This window comes from Stegostoma tigrinum, chromosome 20 (assembly GCF_030684315.1).
Source record: "Stegostoma tigrinum isolate sSteTig4 chromosome 20, sSteTig4.hap1, whole genome shotgun sequence".
Classification (NCBI taxonomy): Eukaryota; Metazoa; Chordata; class Chondrichthyes; order Orectolobiformes; family Stegostomatidae; genus Stegostoma; species Stegostoma tigrinum.
This window is the reverse complement of record NC_081373.1, coordinates 24062162-24081817: the sequence shown is the minus strand read 5'-3', so window position 1 is coordinate 24081817 and position 19656 is coordinate 24062162. Positions and strand designations below refer to the sequence as shown.

Here is a 19656-nt window from a genome sequence, read left to right as displayed (position 1 = left end):
CATGTCGTTTTGTGGCTAGTTGATGTTCATCAAAACGACATGACCCACTATCACTCGTATCCTTACATACAGATGTGGAAGGACACCACTTTGATTGGGACAACACATCCATCCTAGGACAAGCCAAACAGAGACACGCACGAGAATTCCTAGAAGCATGGCATTCCAACTGGAACTCCATCAACAAACACATTGATTTGGAGCCAATCTACCATCCCCTGAGAAAAAGAACAGGAAATGACATCACCAATGCAGGAAATGACATCACCAACCCAAGGAAACCTAACCAGATAAATAGAAAGCGGGACATAACACCAGTGCTTCGTTGGAGGCTCACTGATGATGTTACCTAGAATGGTGATGAACTGTCTGAAAACGAACCTTCCAGCTCAGCGAGGAAATTCACATCCAGATTTTGAAGCATTTTATTTGTTTTCAGGATTGAACTTCTAACTGATCTGATTTTGAGAACACTGGCCAATTGAACTAAATCTATCTATATTTCGGGGATCTGGAGGCCAGGCACAGCATTTCCATTCAGCACACCCTTGCCATTGCCATGGCAGAGGAACAAGAGGTGCCACAGAAAAGGAGAATGAGCTGGCATTTAAGGAGGATGAGCATCATTATATATTGCCCCCGCACCCCCCCATCACCTCCACCGCACCCCTCCACAACAAATTCCATGAGGATTTTGTTGAAGAGATATGTAAGAGGACATAGGGAATTCTACCATATTCTTCCTGAGGGTCTGCTGTCACAATTATCTGTCCATCTGGTTCTAAGTCTATCATTAATGTCAAAGCACTGTACATATATGGATCTGGGGTAGTCACAGCCTTTGTCAGGTAACTAGACTCCTTTGAAGGACAATTGTGATGCTCAACCGATTTGGTATCAGAGCTCGATAGGACCGCCAGTTTTAACATTGTTACTTTTTCAAGCACCAAATTGTAATAAATGGCATCCACAGTGCTCTATGACATCAAGTGAAACCCACATTCCTCTGTATCCAGCCTCCTCAACTGTCAGTATTTGAACTGCATGAATTGACAAATTACATGTGGCAGTATAGAAGTATTTCAAGCAGCTAGAGATTTTCAAGATTCATTTGTCCTGCAGAACTCTGTCCTCCCTGAATACCCAAGGAAGGAAATTATGCCAAAGAATGCCTTGGTAGGAATAAAATAAAACCCTGTGTTGAATGGTTAATTATTGCACTAAAAGTCGAAGAAACAGTGATGTTGGACACTGCAAAATACGACAACACATTTCAATCAGTAACGAAAGGGGATTTAACCTGGAAATCTTCGACATGAATAAAAGGCTGAGCTTGGATATTTTTGCATAAGCAGCTGTTGCTTCTTTCAAGGAAGAAGTATATGAAAGATGAGATCACAATAGCTATCATTCAAGAACTCCTCATTAACTTTTACAAGGAGCATCGAAGCAAAACTGATTACTGAAGATACCTTTGCTACTGTCACCTTAGCCCATCTACAAAACCTTCAATCAAATTTGTTACCCATCTTGGAACATTACAACATCAGATAATTCTGCTGTTATAGGAACATGCAAATAATAAATTAATATGAAATGGATGTACATTTTTCTCCATAGCTTTAGTACAATGCCTTTCTTTCACATGTTATAGTACCTCTGGATAGCCGCAAGCTCAGGGTCAATGTTACAGGAGATGGGTGGCTGCTGTGCCAATAATGCCTGATGGCACTTCTTTTGTGGGAGCTTGAGGTGAGAAGAATAGGAATTGGCTATGTCTTGGAAGCTTGTGGTTCAGGGCCAGGGAAGCCTGGCATTTACTGCTAACCTGAGAGACCATGTGCTCAGCCAGAGTTCATCCAGCCACTGATCTACTGGGCTGTTAGTCACTGATCATAAGAAGAGTTTGTCAAGTACTGGTGATTAAAGGAAGAATGAACTTGGATCAATATAGTGTCTTATCTGGATTCAAGGACATTCCAAAGTCCTTCACAATGGATGGATAACTTTTGAAATATATAACACAACAAAGCAACCAATTCACCCACAACAAGGTCCCAAAAACACCAATGAGGTAGATGACCAGATTTTCTGATTGTGATCTGGATTGGAGGATAAATGTTGTTCAGCAAAACAAAGGGAACTTCCATGCCCTCAAGTCGTATCTTTGGATCTATCACTTGTATTTGAGAGAAAAGGCACAATCTTGAGATAGCTTCTTGTCCAAGAGAGTGACCTCCCTCAGTGTGGTGGTGAATTGTGTACATAGTGTACTCAAATATCTGATGTGGGATTTGAACTTATTACTTCATTATATTAGGGGAGGTGATTGTTACTCCAGAGACCCAGAAAATGTTCTGGGGACCCATGTACAAAGCCTACCATGGCAGATGGTGGAACTTGAATTCAATAAATATCTGGAATTATGAATCCAATAATGACCATGAATCCATTGTTGATCGCCAGAAAAACCCATCTGGTTTACCAATGTCCTTTAGGGAAAGAAACTACTATCCTTACCTAGTTTGGCCCAAGTGTGACTTCAGACCCACAGCAATGTGGTTGATTCTTAACTGCCCTCTGGGCAATTAGGGATGGGCAATAAATGCTGCCTCGCCAATGACACCCTCATTCGTGAACGAATATAAATAATTCATAAGCAGAATCTAAGGTTAACAATTCAATCGTGAAAGCTTTGAGAGAAAACAATTTGTATCCCACTTGGCAGGGTCTATTTGGTACAGTCTACAAAGGAGGTGGCACTGACTGCACCATGTTTGTTTCTTAAGTGGGAGTCCATTGTAAATTCTAAAGAAATTTCCACGTGTTACTTCTGTCAAATAACTTTGCTTTTAGTTGGGTTCTAGGTTTCACGACTCCCAAAAACCACGGGCAGCTCCATCAGCCCTCCACTGGGAAAGTGGCCTATCCACAAATCACTTCCAATCACTTTTTCTGCTCCAGCCCCACTAACGTTATCTATCTTCATCCCCTTCCAAATCCCATCTCCATACACAAACACCAATACACACATTTTGTTGAGCAAATGCACTTAAGCTGGTGGATGGAAATGAAAATTTGAGGGATAAAACTGACAGAGCTACATATGTCCAGGTACATACGTGTGGGTGTGATGGTACCTTTCTCCCCATCTCAATATCAACTTCCTTGTCTTCATTATCAATAAATAAAGAAGGTTCTAATTCTCATTCTCCTCATCCCCTTAATTCTTCTTCCTGACATAGATTTATAGGAAAAGGATACAAAGTTGAGAATAGGTGAGCATATGATGGTGACTGTGTTATTCTGTAATCATTAATCTGGTACCAGTACTGTATCGTCCGACCCTGAATTTTCAACAGCAAGAAGTGTCCATCGACTCCACGGGAGTCAGAACTTAACAGAGAGGATACCGCTTCCGAATTTGGGCTTTACGTTAGCATGGTGCACCAGTTATCCCTGCTGCTGCTAACTGGTGAAACGAGATCAATATTTTCCAAGTGACAGAGAGCCGATATAGAAGAGGCAGAGGTAGAACCCTACTAAACTAAAAGGGGTCTATTAAGGTGATTACTGATAGGGGACATATGATAAGATCCTTAACTAAATCTTCCTTTAAACAGACTTTGGTGTGCAAGGGTTAGGGTACAGCCTATAATTTTAAACAATGACAAGTGTATTAGTTTCCAGGGAGCCCTCGCCACAACAAGGCAATAGACATTGTATTACTGTGCCTGATTTGATTCAGGACATTGAATGTTTTGCTTGACTCATCTACAGATCTGAACCTAAGAGATTGAAAACAGTGTCATAGGAGAAATTAGTTTTTACTTCATTTATAACTTTATTTTTAAAAATTTCTGTAATTTCTATGGGATTTCTCCTAATCTATTGCCGTAATTCCAACAGAAGCAAACATGGATTCAGTTCGCAAAATGGCCTCAATTTATATTGTAATGATTCTATGAGAATGTCAGTAGGACCTCTGGATAATAGGCATAAATAAATAAAAGTGCTAGTTGGGCTATTTCATCAGCATTTCCTGCAATCTCCAGCTACGATTACATTAATATTTTCCCCATAGAGATCAATTCTGATTTCCAAAGATCCAACAGTTCCAAAAAAAGCACAGCTTATAAAACAGGCATGACTACTCCAAAATTTTGAGGAAATCAGCTCCAACACTGAAAATACCTCAAAACAGAAGCAGCTGCTACAGCCATATTCGTTTCCAGCTTCCATCTTGGATTACCCAGAATCATTACATGTAGAAATTGTGTTTTTGACTTATCAGGCAAAGTAAAATGAGTTAGGTGTGTTTTTTTCACAAGTGAATAATGCAGAATATGAAAATTTGCTACCTATTAACATTCACTAAGTACAGAACAGTGTTGCTGGATCCAAAATTGATCCAATTCTTTTTTTCTTCAACAACATTGTTCTAGTTGAGATATATTGACCAGTATATGTCCTTTGAAATGATTGCTTTGACTTACATTTAAATCCATGAACAGCGAAGAAAAAATGCTTAAAGATTACGCTTCTTATGAAATAGTAGCAAAAGTATCATTCTTCCAGATCCTTGTCAGTCAAATCCTTGCCGTAATGGGGGCACATGTGAAACAACATCTTCAGGTTATGTCTGCCGATGTCCTCGTCCATTTAATGGAAAGAACTGTCGCAAAGGTAATAGTGTTATTATCTTACAATACCTTACATTATCCTACAATAGTAGTGGCTCAGCAGTCAGCACTACTGCTTCACAGCACCAGGGACCCAGGTTCAATTCCACCCTCAACCAACTGTCTGTGGCACATTCTCCCCATGTCTGCGTGGGTTTCCGCCAGGTGCTCCAGTTTCGTCCTACAGTCCTAAGATGTGCAGGTTAGTTAAGTTGCTCATCGTATCCAGGGGTGTGTAAGTTAAGAAAATAAATCATGGGAAATGCAGGGTTACAGGGAAAGGGTAGGGGAATGGAGATGGGTCTGGGTGGGATGCATTTCAGAGAGGTGGTGTGGACTTGTTGGGCCTATTGGCTTGTTTCCACACTGTAGGGATTCTATGATCATATTATTTTGGGGTAGCACGGTGGCTCAGTGGTTATCACTATTGCTTTACAGCACCAGGGATCTGGGTTCAATTCCACCCTCAGGCAATTCTCTGTGTGAAATTTGCACATATGCCGAATGTCTGCATGAGTTTCCTCAGGGTGCCCCAGTTTCCTCACACAGTCCAAAGATGTGCAGGTTAGGTGGATTGACCTTGCTAAATTGTCTGTAATTTACATGGTTGTGCAAGTTAGGTGGATTAGCCATGGGAAATCCAGGGTTACAGGGTAGACTCAAGAGGTGAGTCTGGGTGGGATGTTCCTTGGAGAGGCAGTGTGGACTTGTGGGGCCATTTGGCCTGTTTCCATACTGTAGGGATTCTATGAATCCCCAAGTTGCATTTAGTTAACGAACAGCACTTGGATTGATTTCTGTATTTTTTCAATGCCTCCTTCCCCACTATAACTTCAACCAGAAATATGCTTGAGGTATGGAAATCAGCAGCTTGTAGGAATAAGCCTACATGACCTAACCCTGAATTGTAGTGTATTAAAGTTTCAGACATCTTCACGATTCATAAGGTAAGGTAAATAATTTGTCTATATTTTAATATCATTTGTTTTAGAATTTGGATTTGAACTAGTGGCTTGCCAGTTTTGGTCTATGTGCCTGGAAGTTACATAGTTACTGATTAAGTTGTAAGTATTTCTGAAGGCACGGTGATTTCTTTTCAAAAATAATCGGAGAGAGAGAGATACATTTTGAAGGCTAATGGGAATATGTTAACTTTGGGAAAATTATTACAAGCAAACTAAGTAAACAGTTGAGCATAAGACTTTCACTTTAGAATGTCAGAGATTGATTTTTGTTTTATTGGTTAGGAAAAAGCCCAAAGTCTGAAAAAGCTCAATTTGTCAATTTGCAGAAGTGACTTTGATTGATCTTGGATGTGTGGTTCCTGACAAAGGGAAGACTGGTTAGAATTGTTGAGAAACAGGTTATCTCAGTCTAATGAGATTAGTTTTAAAGTTCGAGACCAGAGGTCTGTAGTTAAACCCGAAGGGATTATTTGAAGCTGAGAAGGCCTATGCTCAGTTGTATGAAATCTCAAGGAAGAGGCAATCAGATTCTTTCAATCAGGGAATGAAGCTGCAGCTGCAGCTTAGTTAAAATCTCTGTGCTATAAAGAAGGGCATTCTCTCCTGTGTGAGTATTACAGAGAAGTGTTTTTGGGATTGAATCTTAGCATGTATTTTGAAATATTTAAACTTGTGCTTTATATAAATATTTTGGTTTACTTCCATTTTGATTTCCATAATAAATTTCTATTGTTTTTTTAAAATCAAATCTGTAGCATCGTATATTTGTGTTTCAGTGATAATGATCCCATTAAAATCAAACAAACCAAATATGATTTATTGGGTCAGATTTCAGTCTGAGATCTGATGTGCCCAGTGAGAATATTAGCTGGAATCATGGCATACTGCGTGACCTGCCAAAAGCACATCATAAGTGGTATGTAAGGGTTTAGGAGGAGCTAACTTGTGCTGATGTCAAGGAGCTGCACATCACTTAGTTTAAATGCTACAGTTTCGGCAGGGTTGGAACACTAGAAGGAACTCACTGAAAGATACACTGGAATATGTAGCTCTCTGAAAGACACACAAAGAATTTATAGACTTGAACACTTGAAAAGATAGATTACTTGTTACCTAATGAACTATAAAGTCAGAATCTAGTATATGTTTATCAAGTACAGTAATAGCTAGCATGCAAAGTTGATAAATAATGTTACTTTTAAGTTTAACATTAACTCTATCCTTGATTTTCCCTTCTTCTCGATCAGTTTGTAAGAACCCACCTTATATTGGGGCATCACACATAGGATAAAAGGTCATATTTGTGTTGAGATGCACAACTTTTAAATGATAATCGTATCAAGCCTTTTATAGAATCTGCTTCCATTCAGAACAAGTAAAGGTTGTAGAAAACTCTACATTTGTTTAAAAACATCATGTTGGAATCTGCCTGCCACAAAACAAATCAAAATGAATCACAGACCCCTAATCAAATCAAACACCATTGTGAAATTCTGCTAAATGTGCTCAATTGCAGATCTTCAAAGAGGCTCTAAAATTGATTTTATATTTCTCTATAGTGAGAAAATAATCATTTTTGATGCTTCATTTAATTTTTTTCGATCTTTAATCCAGTGATAACCATTCATTCCATATCACCAAAGATTTAAGTTAAAAGGTATCTCAAATCATTGTGACTTTCTTGTTGTTTGAGTCTGATTACTTCAGTATCATAGAGTCCTTACAGTGTGAAAACATACTATTTGGCCCATCAAGTCCACACTAAGCCTGCAAAGCACATCCTACGCAGACCCACCCCAACTCCCCCATCCCTGTATTTCCCATGGCTAACCCACTTAGGCACATCCCTGGACACCATGGACAATTTAGCATGGCCAATCCAACTAACATGCACATCTTTGAAGCATGGGAGGAAACTGGAGCACCCGGAGGAAATCCCCGCAGACACGAGGAGGTTGCGCAAACTCCATACAGACAGTCACCCGAGGCTGGGATTGAAAGTGGATACTTAATGTTGTGAGAAAGCAGTACTAACCACTTAGCCACCATGCTGCCTCCATTGATTGGTTGTTTCCTTGCTTGCTGACATTGCCACTGTTGAACATCAAGACACCCCTTAACCTCACAACAGAGTTAAAACTAAAATGGGAAAAGTGACAGCGTTAGATTTTCACAGGTAATATATTTTAAGATCATCAGTGAGTGAAGTGCTACTTCACACCTCACATCAAAATACAGTCTATTGTTTGCTAGTTGCATCAATGTTAACAAATATAATGATCAACTGTTCATGCATTCTTTTAAAAACCAAATTTTCTAAAATTAAATCAAAAGAATTTCTTAAATTTATTTATATTCCTTAATGTATAGAATTTGAATACTCATTAAGTATTTACTGTACTGTTTGTAATAACTTACTATTAAGATTAAGACTAATGAAAGCTAGCATGAAGTGTGATCTTTCATACATTAATTTAATATGAAAGATGAATGCATAATACTGGGATCTTTTTCTTTTGTTACAGTGAATGATCCATGTAAGAAAAACCCATGCAAAAATGGAGACTGCGTTATTCTGCCCAATGCACCATATTATAAATGCAAATGTAGACATCCTTTTGTACCACCATTATGTAAAAGAGGTAAGACTCAATGCTGTTTATTATTCTGAGTCATCTATTGTTTTGTTACGTACTTATAAATGATGCACAAAATTCTGGATGAGATATTCCTCATTCATGATAAAATATGGCTTTGTGGCGGTGAGTTTTTGTGGTGAACAATGAGCAGGAGCAGGTCGGCAGTTCATTTTATATTAGCAAAAAGGAAAGTAAAATTGAATAGCGGGTGAAATGGGAGACCAATCCACTATCGCAAAGTTTGGAGCTGGATGAACACAGCAGGCCAAGCAGCATCTCAGGAGCACAAAAGCTGAGAGGGTCTGATGAAGGGTCTAGTCCCGAAATGTCAGCTTTTGTGCTCCTGAGATGCTGCTGGGCCTGCTGTGCTCATCCAGCTCCAAACTTTGCTGTCTTGGATTCTCCAGCATCTGCAGTTCCCATTATCTCTGACCAATCCACTACCATCCATTTTCTATTCAATAGGAAAAGTGACAAATCACCCACTATTCAACTGGGGGGGGAGGAATAAACCAGAAAGCTACAAGCCATAAAGTATTACAGAGATAGTAGGAACTGCAGATGCTGGAGAATCTGAGATAACACGGTATGAAGCTGAATGAACACAGCAGGCCAAGCAGCATCAGAGGAGCAGGAAAGTTGACATTTTGGGTCAAGACCCTGCTTCAGAAAATTATGTATAAAGCATGTCCAACATCAGTGGTGCAGAAGTTATTAGAAACCATCATCAGGAACAAAACTAATGTTCAGTTGGAAATGGGTTAATCAAGGGGAGCCATCATCTGCTGGTTAAATATCTAACCAACTTAATTGAATTACATTCTGAGTTGTAGCAAAAAATAATCAAACTAGTGCGGTAAATATATGTTAATACGTATGGAAGATACTTGACAAAGTCCCATACAGCAGGGTTATTAATAAAGTGCAAATCTTAAAAAGAAAATGCTGTTTTGGGTGAAAAATTAGCTCAGTGACAGGAAGGTGGTGACAGATAGATGTTTTTCAGCCTGGGAGGTGTTTTGCAGTGGTGTTTTCCAAGATTCAGTTTGAAATCATTTACTCTTTTCCATTTTTATTCATAACCTAGATTCAGGTGCTGGATCAGTAGCGTAAGAATTGAAGACAATGCAAAACTTGGCAACTTATTCAATGTTGATAAGGATCATTATAGGCTTTAAGACATAGAATGGTGAAATGACCCAAACGGTGCAAATGGTGTTCGATGTGCAGGAGTGTGAAGTGACACAATGTAGGACGACTAAATAGAAGGACAATATTCTACAATTGGTGCAAATTGAAAAGTACAGACAAGCGGCGATATGTTGGGTGTCCTTACAATTCCTTAGAGATCACAGAGCAAGATGCTAAGATGTTTAAAAGATCATAGTCGCATATTTACAGAAGAACAGGAGTAGGCCATCAAGCCTTCCCCACCATTCCAGATCATGGATCATCATCTCCTCCGGGGCAATTTCCCACATTTTCTTCTGGTCCCTTAATGTCATTAGTATCCAGAAACCTATCCATTTCTACCCTGAACCTGGTCAATGATTCCACAGTCCACTGGGGTAGAGAATTCCAAAGATGCATCACCCACTGAGAAATAAAATTCCTCCTCATTTTCATCTTAAATGGCCTGCTCCTTATTCTGAGATTCTATCCCCTGTTTCTAGAGACACTAGCCAAGGAGGACATTGTGTCTACATTGACCCAGTAAGGATTTTGCAGATTACAATAAACTCATCTCTCATCCTTTGAAATCTAAGTAACACAGGCCTGATTTCCTGCAGCTTTCCTCATAGGGCAATCCCATCATCACATGAATGAATGTAGTGAATCCCTTGATTTTCCTGTATTGCAAGTATATTCTTCCTTGGATAAGGAACCCAAACTACACACAATTCTGAGCTGAGGTCTCACCAAGGCTCTATGCAATTGTAGAAAGACATCTTTACTTTTGATTTAGTTTCGCCTGAAATAAATGCTGACATACCATTTATCTTCCTCAGCTACATCTACATGCTAGCTTTTTGCAATTTGTGGACAAGGACACTCAGATCCTTTTGGACAGCTGCACTACCTAACCTCTCACTCATATTCCACCTTTCAGAGTTTCCTACCAAAGGTAATATCTTCACTGTTATTCACTTTGTATTACAGCCCATTCACTCAACCTGTCCAAGCACTCTTGAAGTCTTCTTGCATTCTCCTCGTCACTTACACTCCCATCCATTTTGGAGTCATCAGCAAATTTGAAAATAGTACAAATTTGTCCCCACATCTAAATCACTTACATGATTTGCGAATAATTGAGGACAGAGCCCTGAGCCTTGTGCAAGCCACTGGTAACAGCTGGCTGTCCTGAGAATGACCCATATATTCCTACTCTCTACTTACTGTTTGTTAACCAACTTTCAATCCATACTAGTATATTACACCCAAATCCCATGTGCTGTAATTTTATTTACCATCAATTTCTTATACGGGACAATACCAAAAGCCTTCTGAAAATCCAAAACATCACATCCATTTAATAAAATGTGAGGCTGGATGAACACAGCAGGCCAAGCAGCATCCCAGGAGCACATCCATTTGTTCTCTTTTATTGGTACTGCAAGTAATTTGTTCAAAATAAAAATCCAGCAAGTTTGTCAAACATGACTTCCCTTTCATAAATACATGTTGACTCCATCCACTTTTACTAGTCTTTTCTTAATATCCAGTGATCAAATCCTTTATAATAGATTCTAACATTTTCCTTACTACTGACACAATAGGTCTGTAGTTTTTCACTCTCCCTCTTTCTACCTTCTTAAAAAGTGGTGTCTATATTTGACACCTTCCCATCAGCAGGAACCTTTCCAGAATCTATAGAAATACAAAAGCCAGCCACCAATGAATCCATTATCTCTATTGCTACTTCCATTAACACTCTAGGATGTGGCTCATCTCATTTTGGAAATTTTATCAGCACTTAATCCAGCTAATTTTCCAAGTATACCCCTTTACTAATACTAATTTCTTTTTATTCTTCCATAACACAAGTCCTACGTTTGACTAGAATTTCTGAGTTGTAGGGTAGGATGCCAGCTAAGTAGGTGAGAGCTTAGGCATGCCAAGATGCCCATTCAGGGTCGAGGTGGTTTTTATGAGGGTCAGGGAGGCGGGGATGTGAAGACTAAGTGTGAGTCAACACGGGACTTGGGTTATTTGGCATGGGATTCTGGTCCATGTTGGATTGGGAAGGGAGTCAGGGAAGCACTTAGTAATCAGATTGGAGGGATGGTGGTTTGAATACCCATGGGTAGTTGAGGAGAGTGATATGTGGTGTAGGTTATGTTTTCTATCCAGTGAAGAATCTGGGGCAGTGGGCTGTTGTGTTGGGCCCGTGGGTGTTTGGGGAGGGAGGGTACAGATTCTACGGTTTGTCAGTGCAATTCAGGGGTAGTTGGGTAGTGGGTCAGATACCTGTGTAGTGTTGGAGGGGGAGAGACAGATAGTCAGGAGAGAGGATCAGATCAGTGAGTTGGTGTCAGCTGTCTGTGGTGCTGCTCTGTGCCTGTAGGGCTTCAGTTGTGGTATTTAGATGGAGATATCATTGGAGGTAGCCAAGTGTCAGTTCTATAAATAGCCACGTTAAAGGAAGTAAATCAGAGCCCCATCTTCAACTTTAACTCAGAGTCTTCTTTTGAGGGTTCTTTATGCTGGATAACCACCTATTTCTGAGCAAGTCTTGTGAAGACAGTTCAATTGGAATGTCTGCACAGTCTCAAGCCTACGCTTCAGCAAGACCTATCTTCCTGTTGGAAGATCTGAGCTTCAGTTTCCAGCCCAGGCATTCTCCTCCTTTCTGATCTGAACAATGACTTGAGCATGATAAGACCTGAACAGTATCCTCTATTTTCATTTTCCTTTAACAAAACTTAAAAGCTGTAGATATTCAGCAGGTCTGGCAGCATCTGTGGATAGAGAAACAGTGAATCTTTCAGGTTATAGTTAAGGTTAGTCATTGTGCCTATTTTCCTGTCTCTGTCACCATATTTGATGTCATTATCATTTATCCTAGAATGGATTTTACTGCCTTCGTTCCTCCAATATCTCTATTGTATGACTGAGCCACGTTCAATTTTATCATAAATTTCTACCATCTGAGCATTGTCTGTCATCAACACATTTTCATTTCCAGCATTGTTGATTCCTGTTTGTAGATGTTTAAGTAAGAGCAAAATACTGGGTGCTGAGTATGACTGTTCTTTTAAACATGGTATTGCCAAAGTCCCTGTGTTTCTTGCGCACTTTCTATTTTTATCAGAGACCTTTAAGTAGATTAATTCTTTTGAGGCGACAGTGGTTAAACAACAGACATCAGTTACTCTCTCTCTTCCCATTTCACTATGTTCAATTCTGTTCATACATTCACTTACCCTTCCAGTTCAGACAATGGTCAATGATTCGAATGTTAATATTTCTCTTGACGGATGTTGGTGAATCTGCAGTGTTTTAGCATCTTTATCCATTTTTGATTTTAATTTCCAGCATTTGTAATTCTGTTCTTCTCAAATAGTCATTTTGACAATTGTGTCTTTCAAGCAACCACACCATGCAGCCCCAATCCATGTAAAAATGGAGCAATATGTCGAGCTGGGAAGAAAAGAGGATCCTTCACTTGCAACTGCCCAGGATCATTTCGAGGGGAGCTGTGTGAAATAGGTAGTACAACTGTTCATATCAGCCCATACTATCAATACAGTGGATCAGTTAAACTATTTCCATTACTCTAAACTCAAGCCACAGTAAAACCATTTAATCACATTACAAGTATTCCAGCCTCTAAACATATAAATGTGTTACTAACGAATGGATGATGAAAACATTTGTGGAGTTTATTTTTACTGAATGGATACTATTTGGACCTACCATTTTTGAATATTTGTCACATGGACTCCATGCATTGAACTTCCCTCTCTAACTTTGTGAAGCATTTATAAAGGGAGTGGTTTACAAATTCATGGTCTGCATTGTATTGTGTCAAAGGAGTGAGGGAAGTGTTTCAAAAAGTTAAAAGCAAATTGGAGTCCCTAAGAAATAAGTCCAGTTTGTTGTACTTAAATTTTAATTATATCAAACGTGTGTACCTTCCTGATAATGAAATGTTATCCTCTGACAGGTCTTACAGAAAAGTCACCTCTTGATTTTGGGCTAAGTATTGAATAGAGCCATACAAACTGCTGTAATTGAACATTGCATAGCTTTCCCACATGAGTGTGCCTTGTATGAGATCAGAGATGTAAAGCCTACCTGTCAATTTGCTGTGAGATTGTGATTCAAGGCAAAGACACCAATGATACCTAACATTTCAGGAAGGGCTTGGGCGTAAAGCAGACTTTTCTACACAAGGCCATCATCGGTAGCAGGAACTTATGTTGTTGAGAGCAGGTCACCTTGTCAGATGTGCCATACTCAGGTTTTCACTGGTATGTTCTGTATGATCAGTGCAGTGATACAAGTGCACTTTCCCCAAGTGTATTGGCTGTCTCAGTGGCAAATGTGAGACCCTTCAATGAGAAAGTTGTGACATACCTGACTCAGGCAGATAACTTTAGGTACCTTATTAGTGATTTAGACACTCACCTTTCCAACTTAGTTAGAGAATCTTTTGTTGGCCGTGTAAGGCTGAACTGAGTCAACAGTGGAGTTCCAAATTATTTCACAATCCAAGTCTAAGCACAAAACAATTTTAAGCACAAGGATATCTGGCACATGGGTCTTTAGGACAGTTAAGCCAAATCTCTATAAACAGTACATAAAAGCTGTTATAACATCATCACAACATTCTGTAAGCAGACAAAACATTGGTTTGTTTAGAGATCTATTATGAAGGTTTTTCTTTATTTGGTCCTGACACATAAACTTCATCAGCTAAGTCAGTATTCCTAATTGCTCCCTTGAGCAGATAGCATGATGCTTTGTTGGATTTTGTCTTAACAGTAATGAAGAAGCAGTCACAGATTTCCGAGTCAGGATAATGTGTGCTTTGGAGCGGTATTGCAAGTGCTAGTACTCCCATGAGTTTGTTGCCCTTGTTATTCTAGTGGTAAGGTTTATGGGACTGAAAGGTGCTGTTGAAGGAACCTTGATAAGTTGCTGCAGGCAATTTTGTAGACAGTACTCAGTGGTGGAGGGAATGACTGTTTAAGATGGTGGTTGGAGTGTTAGCCTGTTTTGTCTTGTGTTGGGCAGCTGGAGCGTTATTGAAGCTGGACTCATCCAAGCTCATGGAGAGCATTCAATTCTCAATCATCACACATGCCTTGTAAATGTTGGACAGAATCTGGGAATACAGGAGGTAAAACAACATAATGAAACAGACCAAGATAGCGGACAAAGACACATCCTCCCTGACACACTCAATGTTTTCTATTCTCGGTTTGAGCGGAATGCCAGCAAGTGTGGTGTCACCTGCCCCAACAACCCTGGACACACTTATTCCCTCAGTCACTACTGCAGACATCAGATTAGTTTTCCAGGAAGTCAACCCAAGGAAAGCAACAGATCAGGAAAGAGTCCCCGGCCATGCACTATGATCCTATGCAGACCAGCTGGTGGAGGTGTTCACTGGCATCTTCAACCACTCTGTCCTACAAGCCAAAGCCCCTGCCTGCTTCAAGAAGTCCACCATCATCCCAGTACCTAAGAAAGCACATGCAATGTGCCTTAAATGACTACCGCCCAGTGGCTCTGACCTCCATAATCATGAAGTGCTTCAAGAAGCTAGTCATAGCCCACATCAACTCTCTTCTCCTATTGTGCCTCAATCCTCTGAAATTTGCCTACTGTCATAACAGGTCCATAGCGGATACCATTTCCCTAACCCTGCACTTGTCCTTGGAACGTCTGGACAACAAGCTCATAGACTACAACTCTGCCTTCAATGCCATCATTCCGTTCAGACTAATCTCAAAACTCTGACACTTAGGTCTCAGCTCCACCCTCTGCAACTGGATCCTCAGCTTTCTGACCCATAGACGACAATCATTGAAGGTACTGCATGCCCACCATTCAACACTGCAGCCCCCCAGGGATGCATTCTCAGTCCACTACAGTGCTCCCTGTACACCCACAACTGTGTAATCAAATTCCAAACAAACACTATCTACAAGTTTGCTGATGGCATCAGCGTGGTAGGACAGATATCAAACAATGATGAGTCATAATACAGAAAGGAGGTAGAATGCTTGGTGTCATGGTGCAATGATAACAACTTCTCTCTCAAAGTCAGCAAAACTAAAGAATGGATCATTGGCTTCAGAAAGTAAGGAAGAGGGCACAACTCCATCTACATCAATAGAGCAGAGGTCGAGAGAATTGACAGCTTCAAATTCCTCGGAGTGACGATAACCAACAACCTGTCCCGGACTTCCCACATAGATGCGATGGTCAAGAAGGCACAACATCTCTTCTTCCTCAGGTGGCTTGGGAAATTTGGAATGTCATAAGGTCCCCACTAACTTGTATAGCTGCATCATTGAAAGCATACTGTCCAGGTATGGAATTGCCTGGTACAGAAACTGCTCTGCCCAGGACAGTAAGAAACTACAGAAGGTTGTGGCACAGCCCAGATGATCATGGAAGCCAACTTTCTATCCATAGACTCCAACTATGCATCTTGTTGCCACAGAAAGGCTGCCAACATTACCAAAGACCCATCCTCCCGGTAGTGTTTTCCTACAGTCTCTTCTGTCAGTCAGAAGATACAGAAGCTTGAACACATGCACCATCAAGTTCAGGAACAGTTTCTTCCCTGCCCCTATTAGACAGATGAATGGACATTCTAAGTTCAAAAATTGCCAATCTTGTTAATGTTGAGCTTGTCCAGTGCATGTCCAATGCGATGTAACCTGTGTGCATTACTCTGTCCAAGTGTTTTCTTCACCCTATGATCACTATGGCCTTACTTACTATGATCTGTCTACACTGCTCACAAACAAAGAGTTTCACTGCACTTAGGTTTATAAATTAATTCAAACAAAATCACAAAAGAATTCTCTGCTTTTATCTGTTCTTAAAGCAACAGTATGTATATGGCTAATTGAGTTCAATTTCTGAACAATGGTAAACCCTACAATATTGAAGGTGACAGTAATGCTATTGAAAGCAAAGGAGAGTTAGTTAAATTCTATTTTGATGGAATAGTCGTTGTCTGGCAGTTGTGTGTCATGGATGTCACTTGCCACTTATCACCTCGAGACTGAATGTTCTCTCAATCTCACTGATATGGACACAGATTGCTTCAGTATCAGAGGAACTTGGAATGAAACTGAACATCATGAATCATTAGTGAACATCTTCAATTCTGACTTGTGATGGAGGAATAATCATTGATGAAGCAGCAGATGATGGTTGCACCAAGGACATTGATCTGAAAAACCCCTCCACTGATGTCCTGGTGGTGAGTTGATCAGCATCCAACAACCACGAACACCTTCCGTTCTGCTAGTTGTGGATGTGACCAATAGTGAGCCTTCTCCTGATTTTGATTCTTCCATGGGTTCCTTGACACTACACACATTCAAATGCTATTTTGATGTCAAGAGCAGTCACTTTGAAGTTACATTCCTTTGAAATCATTTGAACCAAGGGCTGTAATAATGTCTAGTAATAAGTGGTCCTATGGGAACCCATATTGAAGATCTGTGAGCTAATATTTTGTCATAAGTGCTACTTGATGGCATTATCAATATATCAAGAATGGCCTACTGGTATGCTATTTGTTCAGATTAGTTTTTCCCTAATTCTTATCAACTAGCTAGGAACATGCAACATAGGAAACGTAGGAACAGTAATGGGCCATTCAGTCCCTTGAGTCTGTTTCACCATTCGATGGCTGAGCTGTGGCAATATACTTTAATAATTTTGCTTAACAAAAATGTATCTATCTCAGAGTTGACCCTGGATCTACTGTCATTTGTCGAAGAGAGTTCTAAACATCTACCATGATTTATGTTGAAGTGCTCCATAACATCGCTCCTGAATGGCCTAGACTTAATTCTCAGATGATGCTCCCTCATTCTCGAATTCCTAATCAGCACAAATAGTTTATCTTTATCTACCATGTAATTTCCTGTTAATATCTTGAAGACATCAGTCAGATCACCCATTAATCTTCGAAATTCTAGAGAGAACCGACCTGATTTGTACAATCTCTCCTCATAACTTAATCACTGAAGTCCAGGTATCATTCTCATAAACCATTTTTGTGTTCCCTCCAAGACCAATGCATCCTTCCGAAGGTATGGACCTGGGCAATTTTTTTGTGTAATTGCCTGTGTTGCAATTGGAATAAACAACGAAACTAAGGGCATGACTGGTTCTGGAACCAATGTCTTCAGTGCTGCAGCTGGGATGTTGTCAGAATTAAAATTTTTGCTGTGTCCAGTGTTTCAGCATTTTAATGATATCACATAGAATGAACTGAATTAGCTGAAGGTTGGCAACTGTAATGGTTGGGACGTCAGGGGGATACAGAAATGATCATCGACTCAGTACCTCAGGCTGAAAATCTTTGACTGCTCCACTGATGCACTGGCTTTCTTCAACATTGAGATTGGGGGTGCTTTTAGGACTTCTGCCTCCGATTGTTTGTTTAAATGTCCACCAACATTTCTGACTGAATATGGCTGAAATTCTATGCCTTGAACTGATCTGTTGGCTGTGGGATTGCTTAGCTCCATATAGCAAGATTCTCTAGCTATTAATTATGCATTTGTTTTATGTTTGACAGATTGACACCATACTTTTAGGTATGTCTTGTGCCCTCCTGACAGCCCTCATACACCACGCATTTTTACTTAAGGTTACCCCCGGCTTGGAAGTAATGATAGAGGGAAGAAATTGCCAGGCCATTGTGTTAAAGATTACAGCTAAATACATTTCTGCAGTTGCTGATGGTTCACAATAAGTCAGTGATGTTCAGTTTTGAGCTGGCAGACTATGATCTGTTATGAATCTATCTTATCTGGCATGCGGCAGTGACACACCACTCAGTGGATGGTGTTTCAAAGTGAAAATGGGAAAATATCCCCATGAGGATTGATAGTTTTATGAACAGCTTTAAAAACTTTGGATTGCAAGGTGAAAGCATTTTTTTTAGACAGGGATATACCAGGATGGTTGCATAATTTCACAGCACAGAATTCAATATCTATGTGAACTCGGTTCTTTTTGTGTGGTTATGGGTTCCTACAATATGCAGAGGATCAGGAGCTAATGTGTAAATTACAAGTGAAGTTGATAGGTTCTTCGTTCACTGAGCAGGTTGGAACTGGAAACAAGTTACAGGGACACAGAAGTCCATGATATTGATCTCCCCGCAGAAGCTACCTGTTTTCTGCTGTAAAAGAAACTCAGTTTGAGCTCGAAAATTAATAGTACCCTTTCGTGCAGTTGTTGCTGTGAGTTGCGACTTTCAAGTTGATATATCAGAGGCTTTTTGAAATGATTCAGTTGCTTCGCACTCCTTATAAGCTTTCAGAAGAAAGATATCTGAAGGGCCTGGCTAGTTGAAGAACTTTATTGCAAATTCAGAATCCAGAAGCAAAAGCAATTGAACTGAATTTCCAGTTATCTTTACCTACATCAAGAATCTATTTTCATTATCTGTTTCTCTATGGGTGCGTGTAAGTGGGAGTTCATAAAATGATTACAGTTTTAGTTAGTAGCATTATGCGCCAAAGGTTTATTTGTTACAACAATCTAATTATATTAAATAATAATTCTCTTTGTATAGAAACTTGGTTTATGTTTTCTATCAACCTCAGTCTGCAAGTCAGGTAAATTGGAGTACTGTGCATAGCTTAAAAAGCTGTTAACATTAATATGATTCTGGGAGTAGCGGGGCTTGACTTACAACACGCTACCCCAGTGGGTTGTAAGACAGTGGCCATTCCTACTAATACTGTCAAGGACAGATGCATGGGTGGCAGGTTGATTGATAGTCACCAGATCAAGTAGTTGTTTCCCTCATTCATTCACCCAGTATCTGTGCCATGTCGTTCAGAAGATGGGCAGCTCAATCAATAGTGACACCAGTGAGCCGCTCATGATAATGGATATTACAGTCCCTCACTCAGAATGTTTGTTGAGTTCTTGTTAGACACTTCTTCCAAGTGATATTTAACAGTGAAAAGCACCAATTCATCAGTTAAAGGAGGGTGTTAGTTAGTAATAAGCAAGAAAAATATCTTTGTTCATATTTGACATGATGCCACAAGGCTTCATATGGTTCAGAGTAAATGTTGAGGATTCCCAGACCTTCCATCCCAACCATATATTACTCTGCTGCCACCCTGGTAGGTATGTCCCACTCAACCT

General features: G+C 39.9%; 1 protein-coding gene across 2 annotated transcripts in view; it reads left to right on the top strand.

Annotated features, from left to right (window-relative positions):
* Window positions 1-19656, top strand: part of LOC132210784 (hyaluronan-binding protein 2-like) — a 45588-nt gene that overhangs the window by 10051 nt on the left and 15881 nt on the right. The window contains exons 4-6 of one of the 2 annotated variants that reach the window (XM_059653045.1): window positions 4579-4686; window positions 8173-8289; window positions 12877-12996. In XM_059653045.1, coding sequence (XP_059509028.1) covers window positions 4579-4686; window positions 8173-8289; window positions 12877-12996 — 345 coding nt within the window. The remainder of the gene's footprint in view (window positions 1-4578; window positions 4687-8172; window positions 8290-12876; window positions 12997-19656) is intronic. The other variant, XM_059653046.1, reaches the window with a different exon arrangement.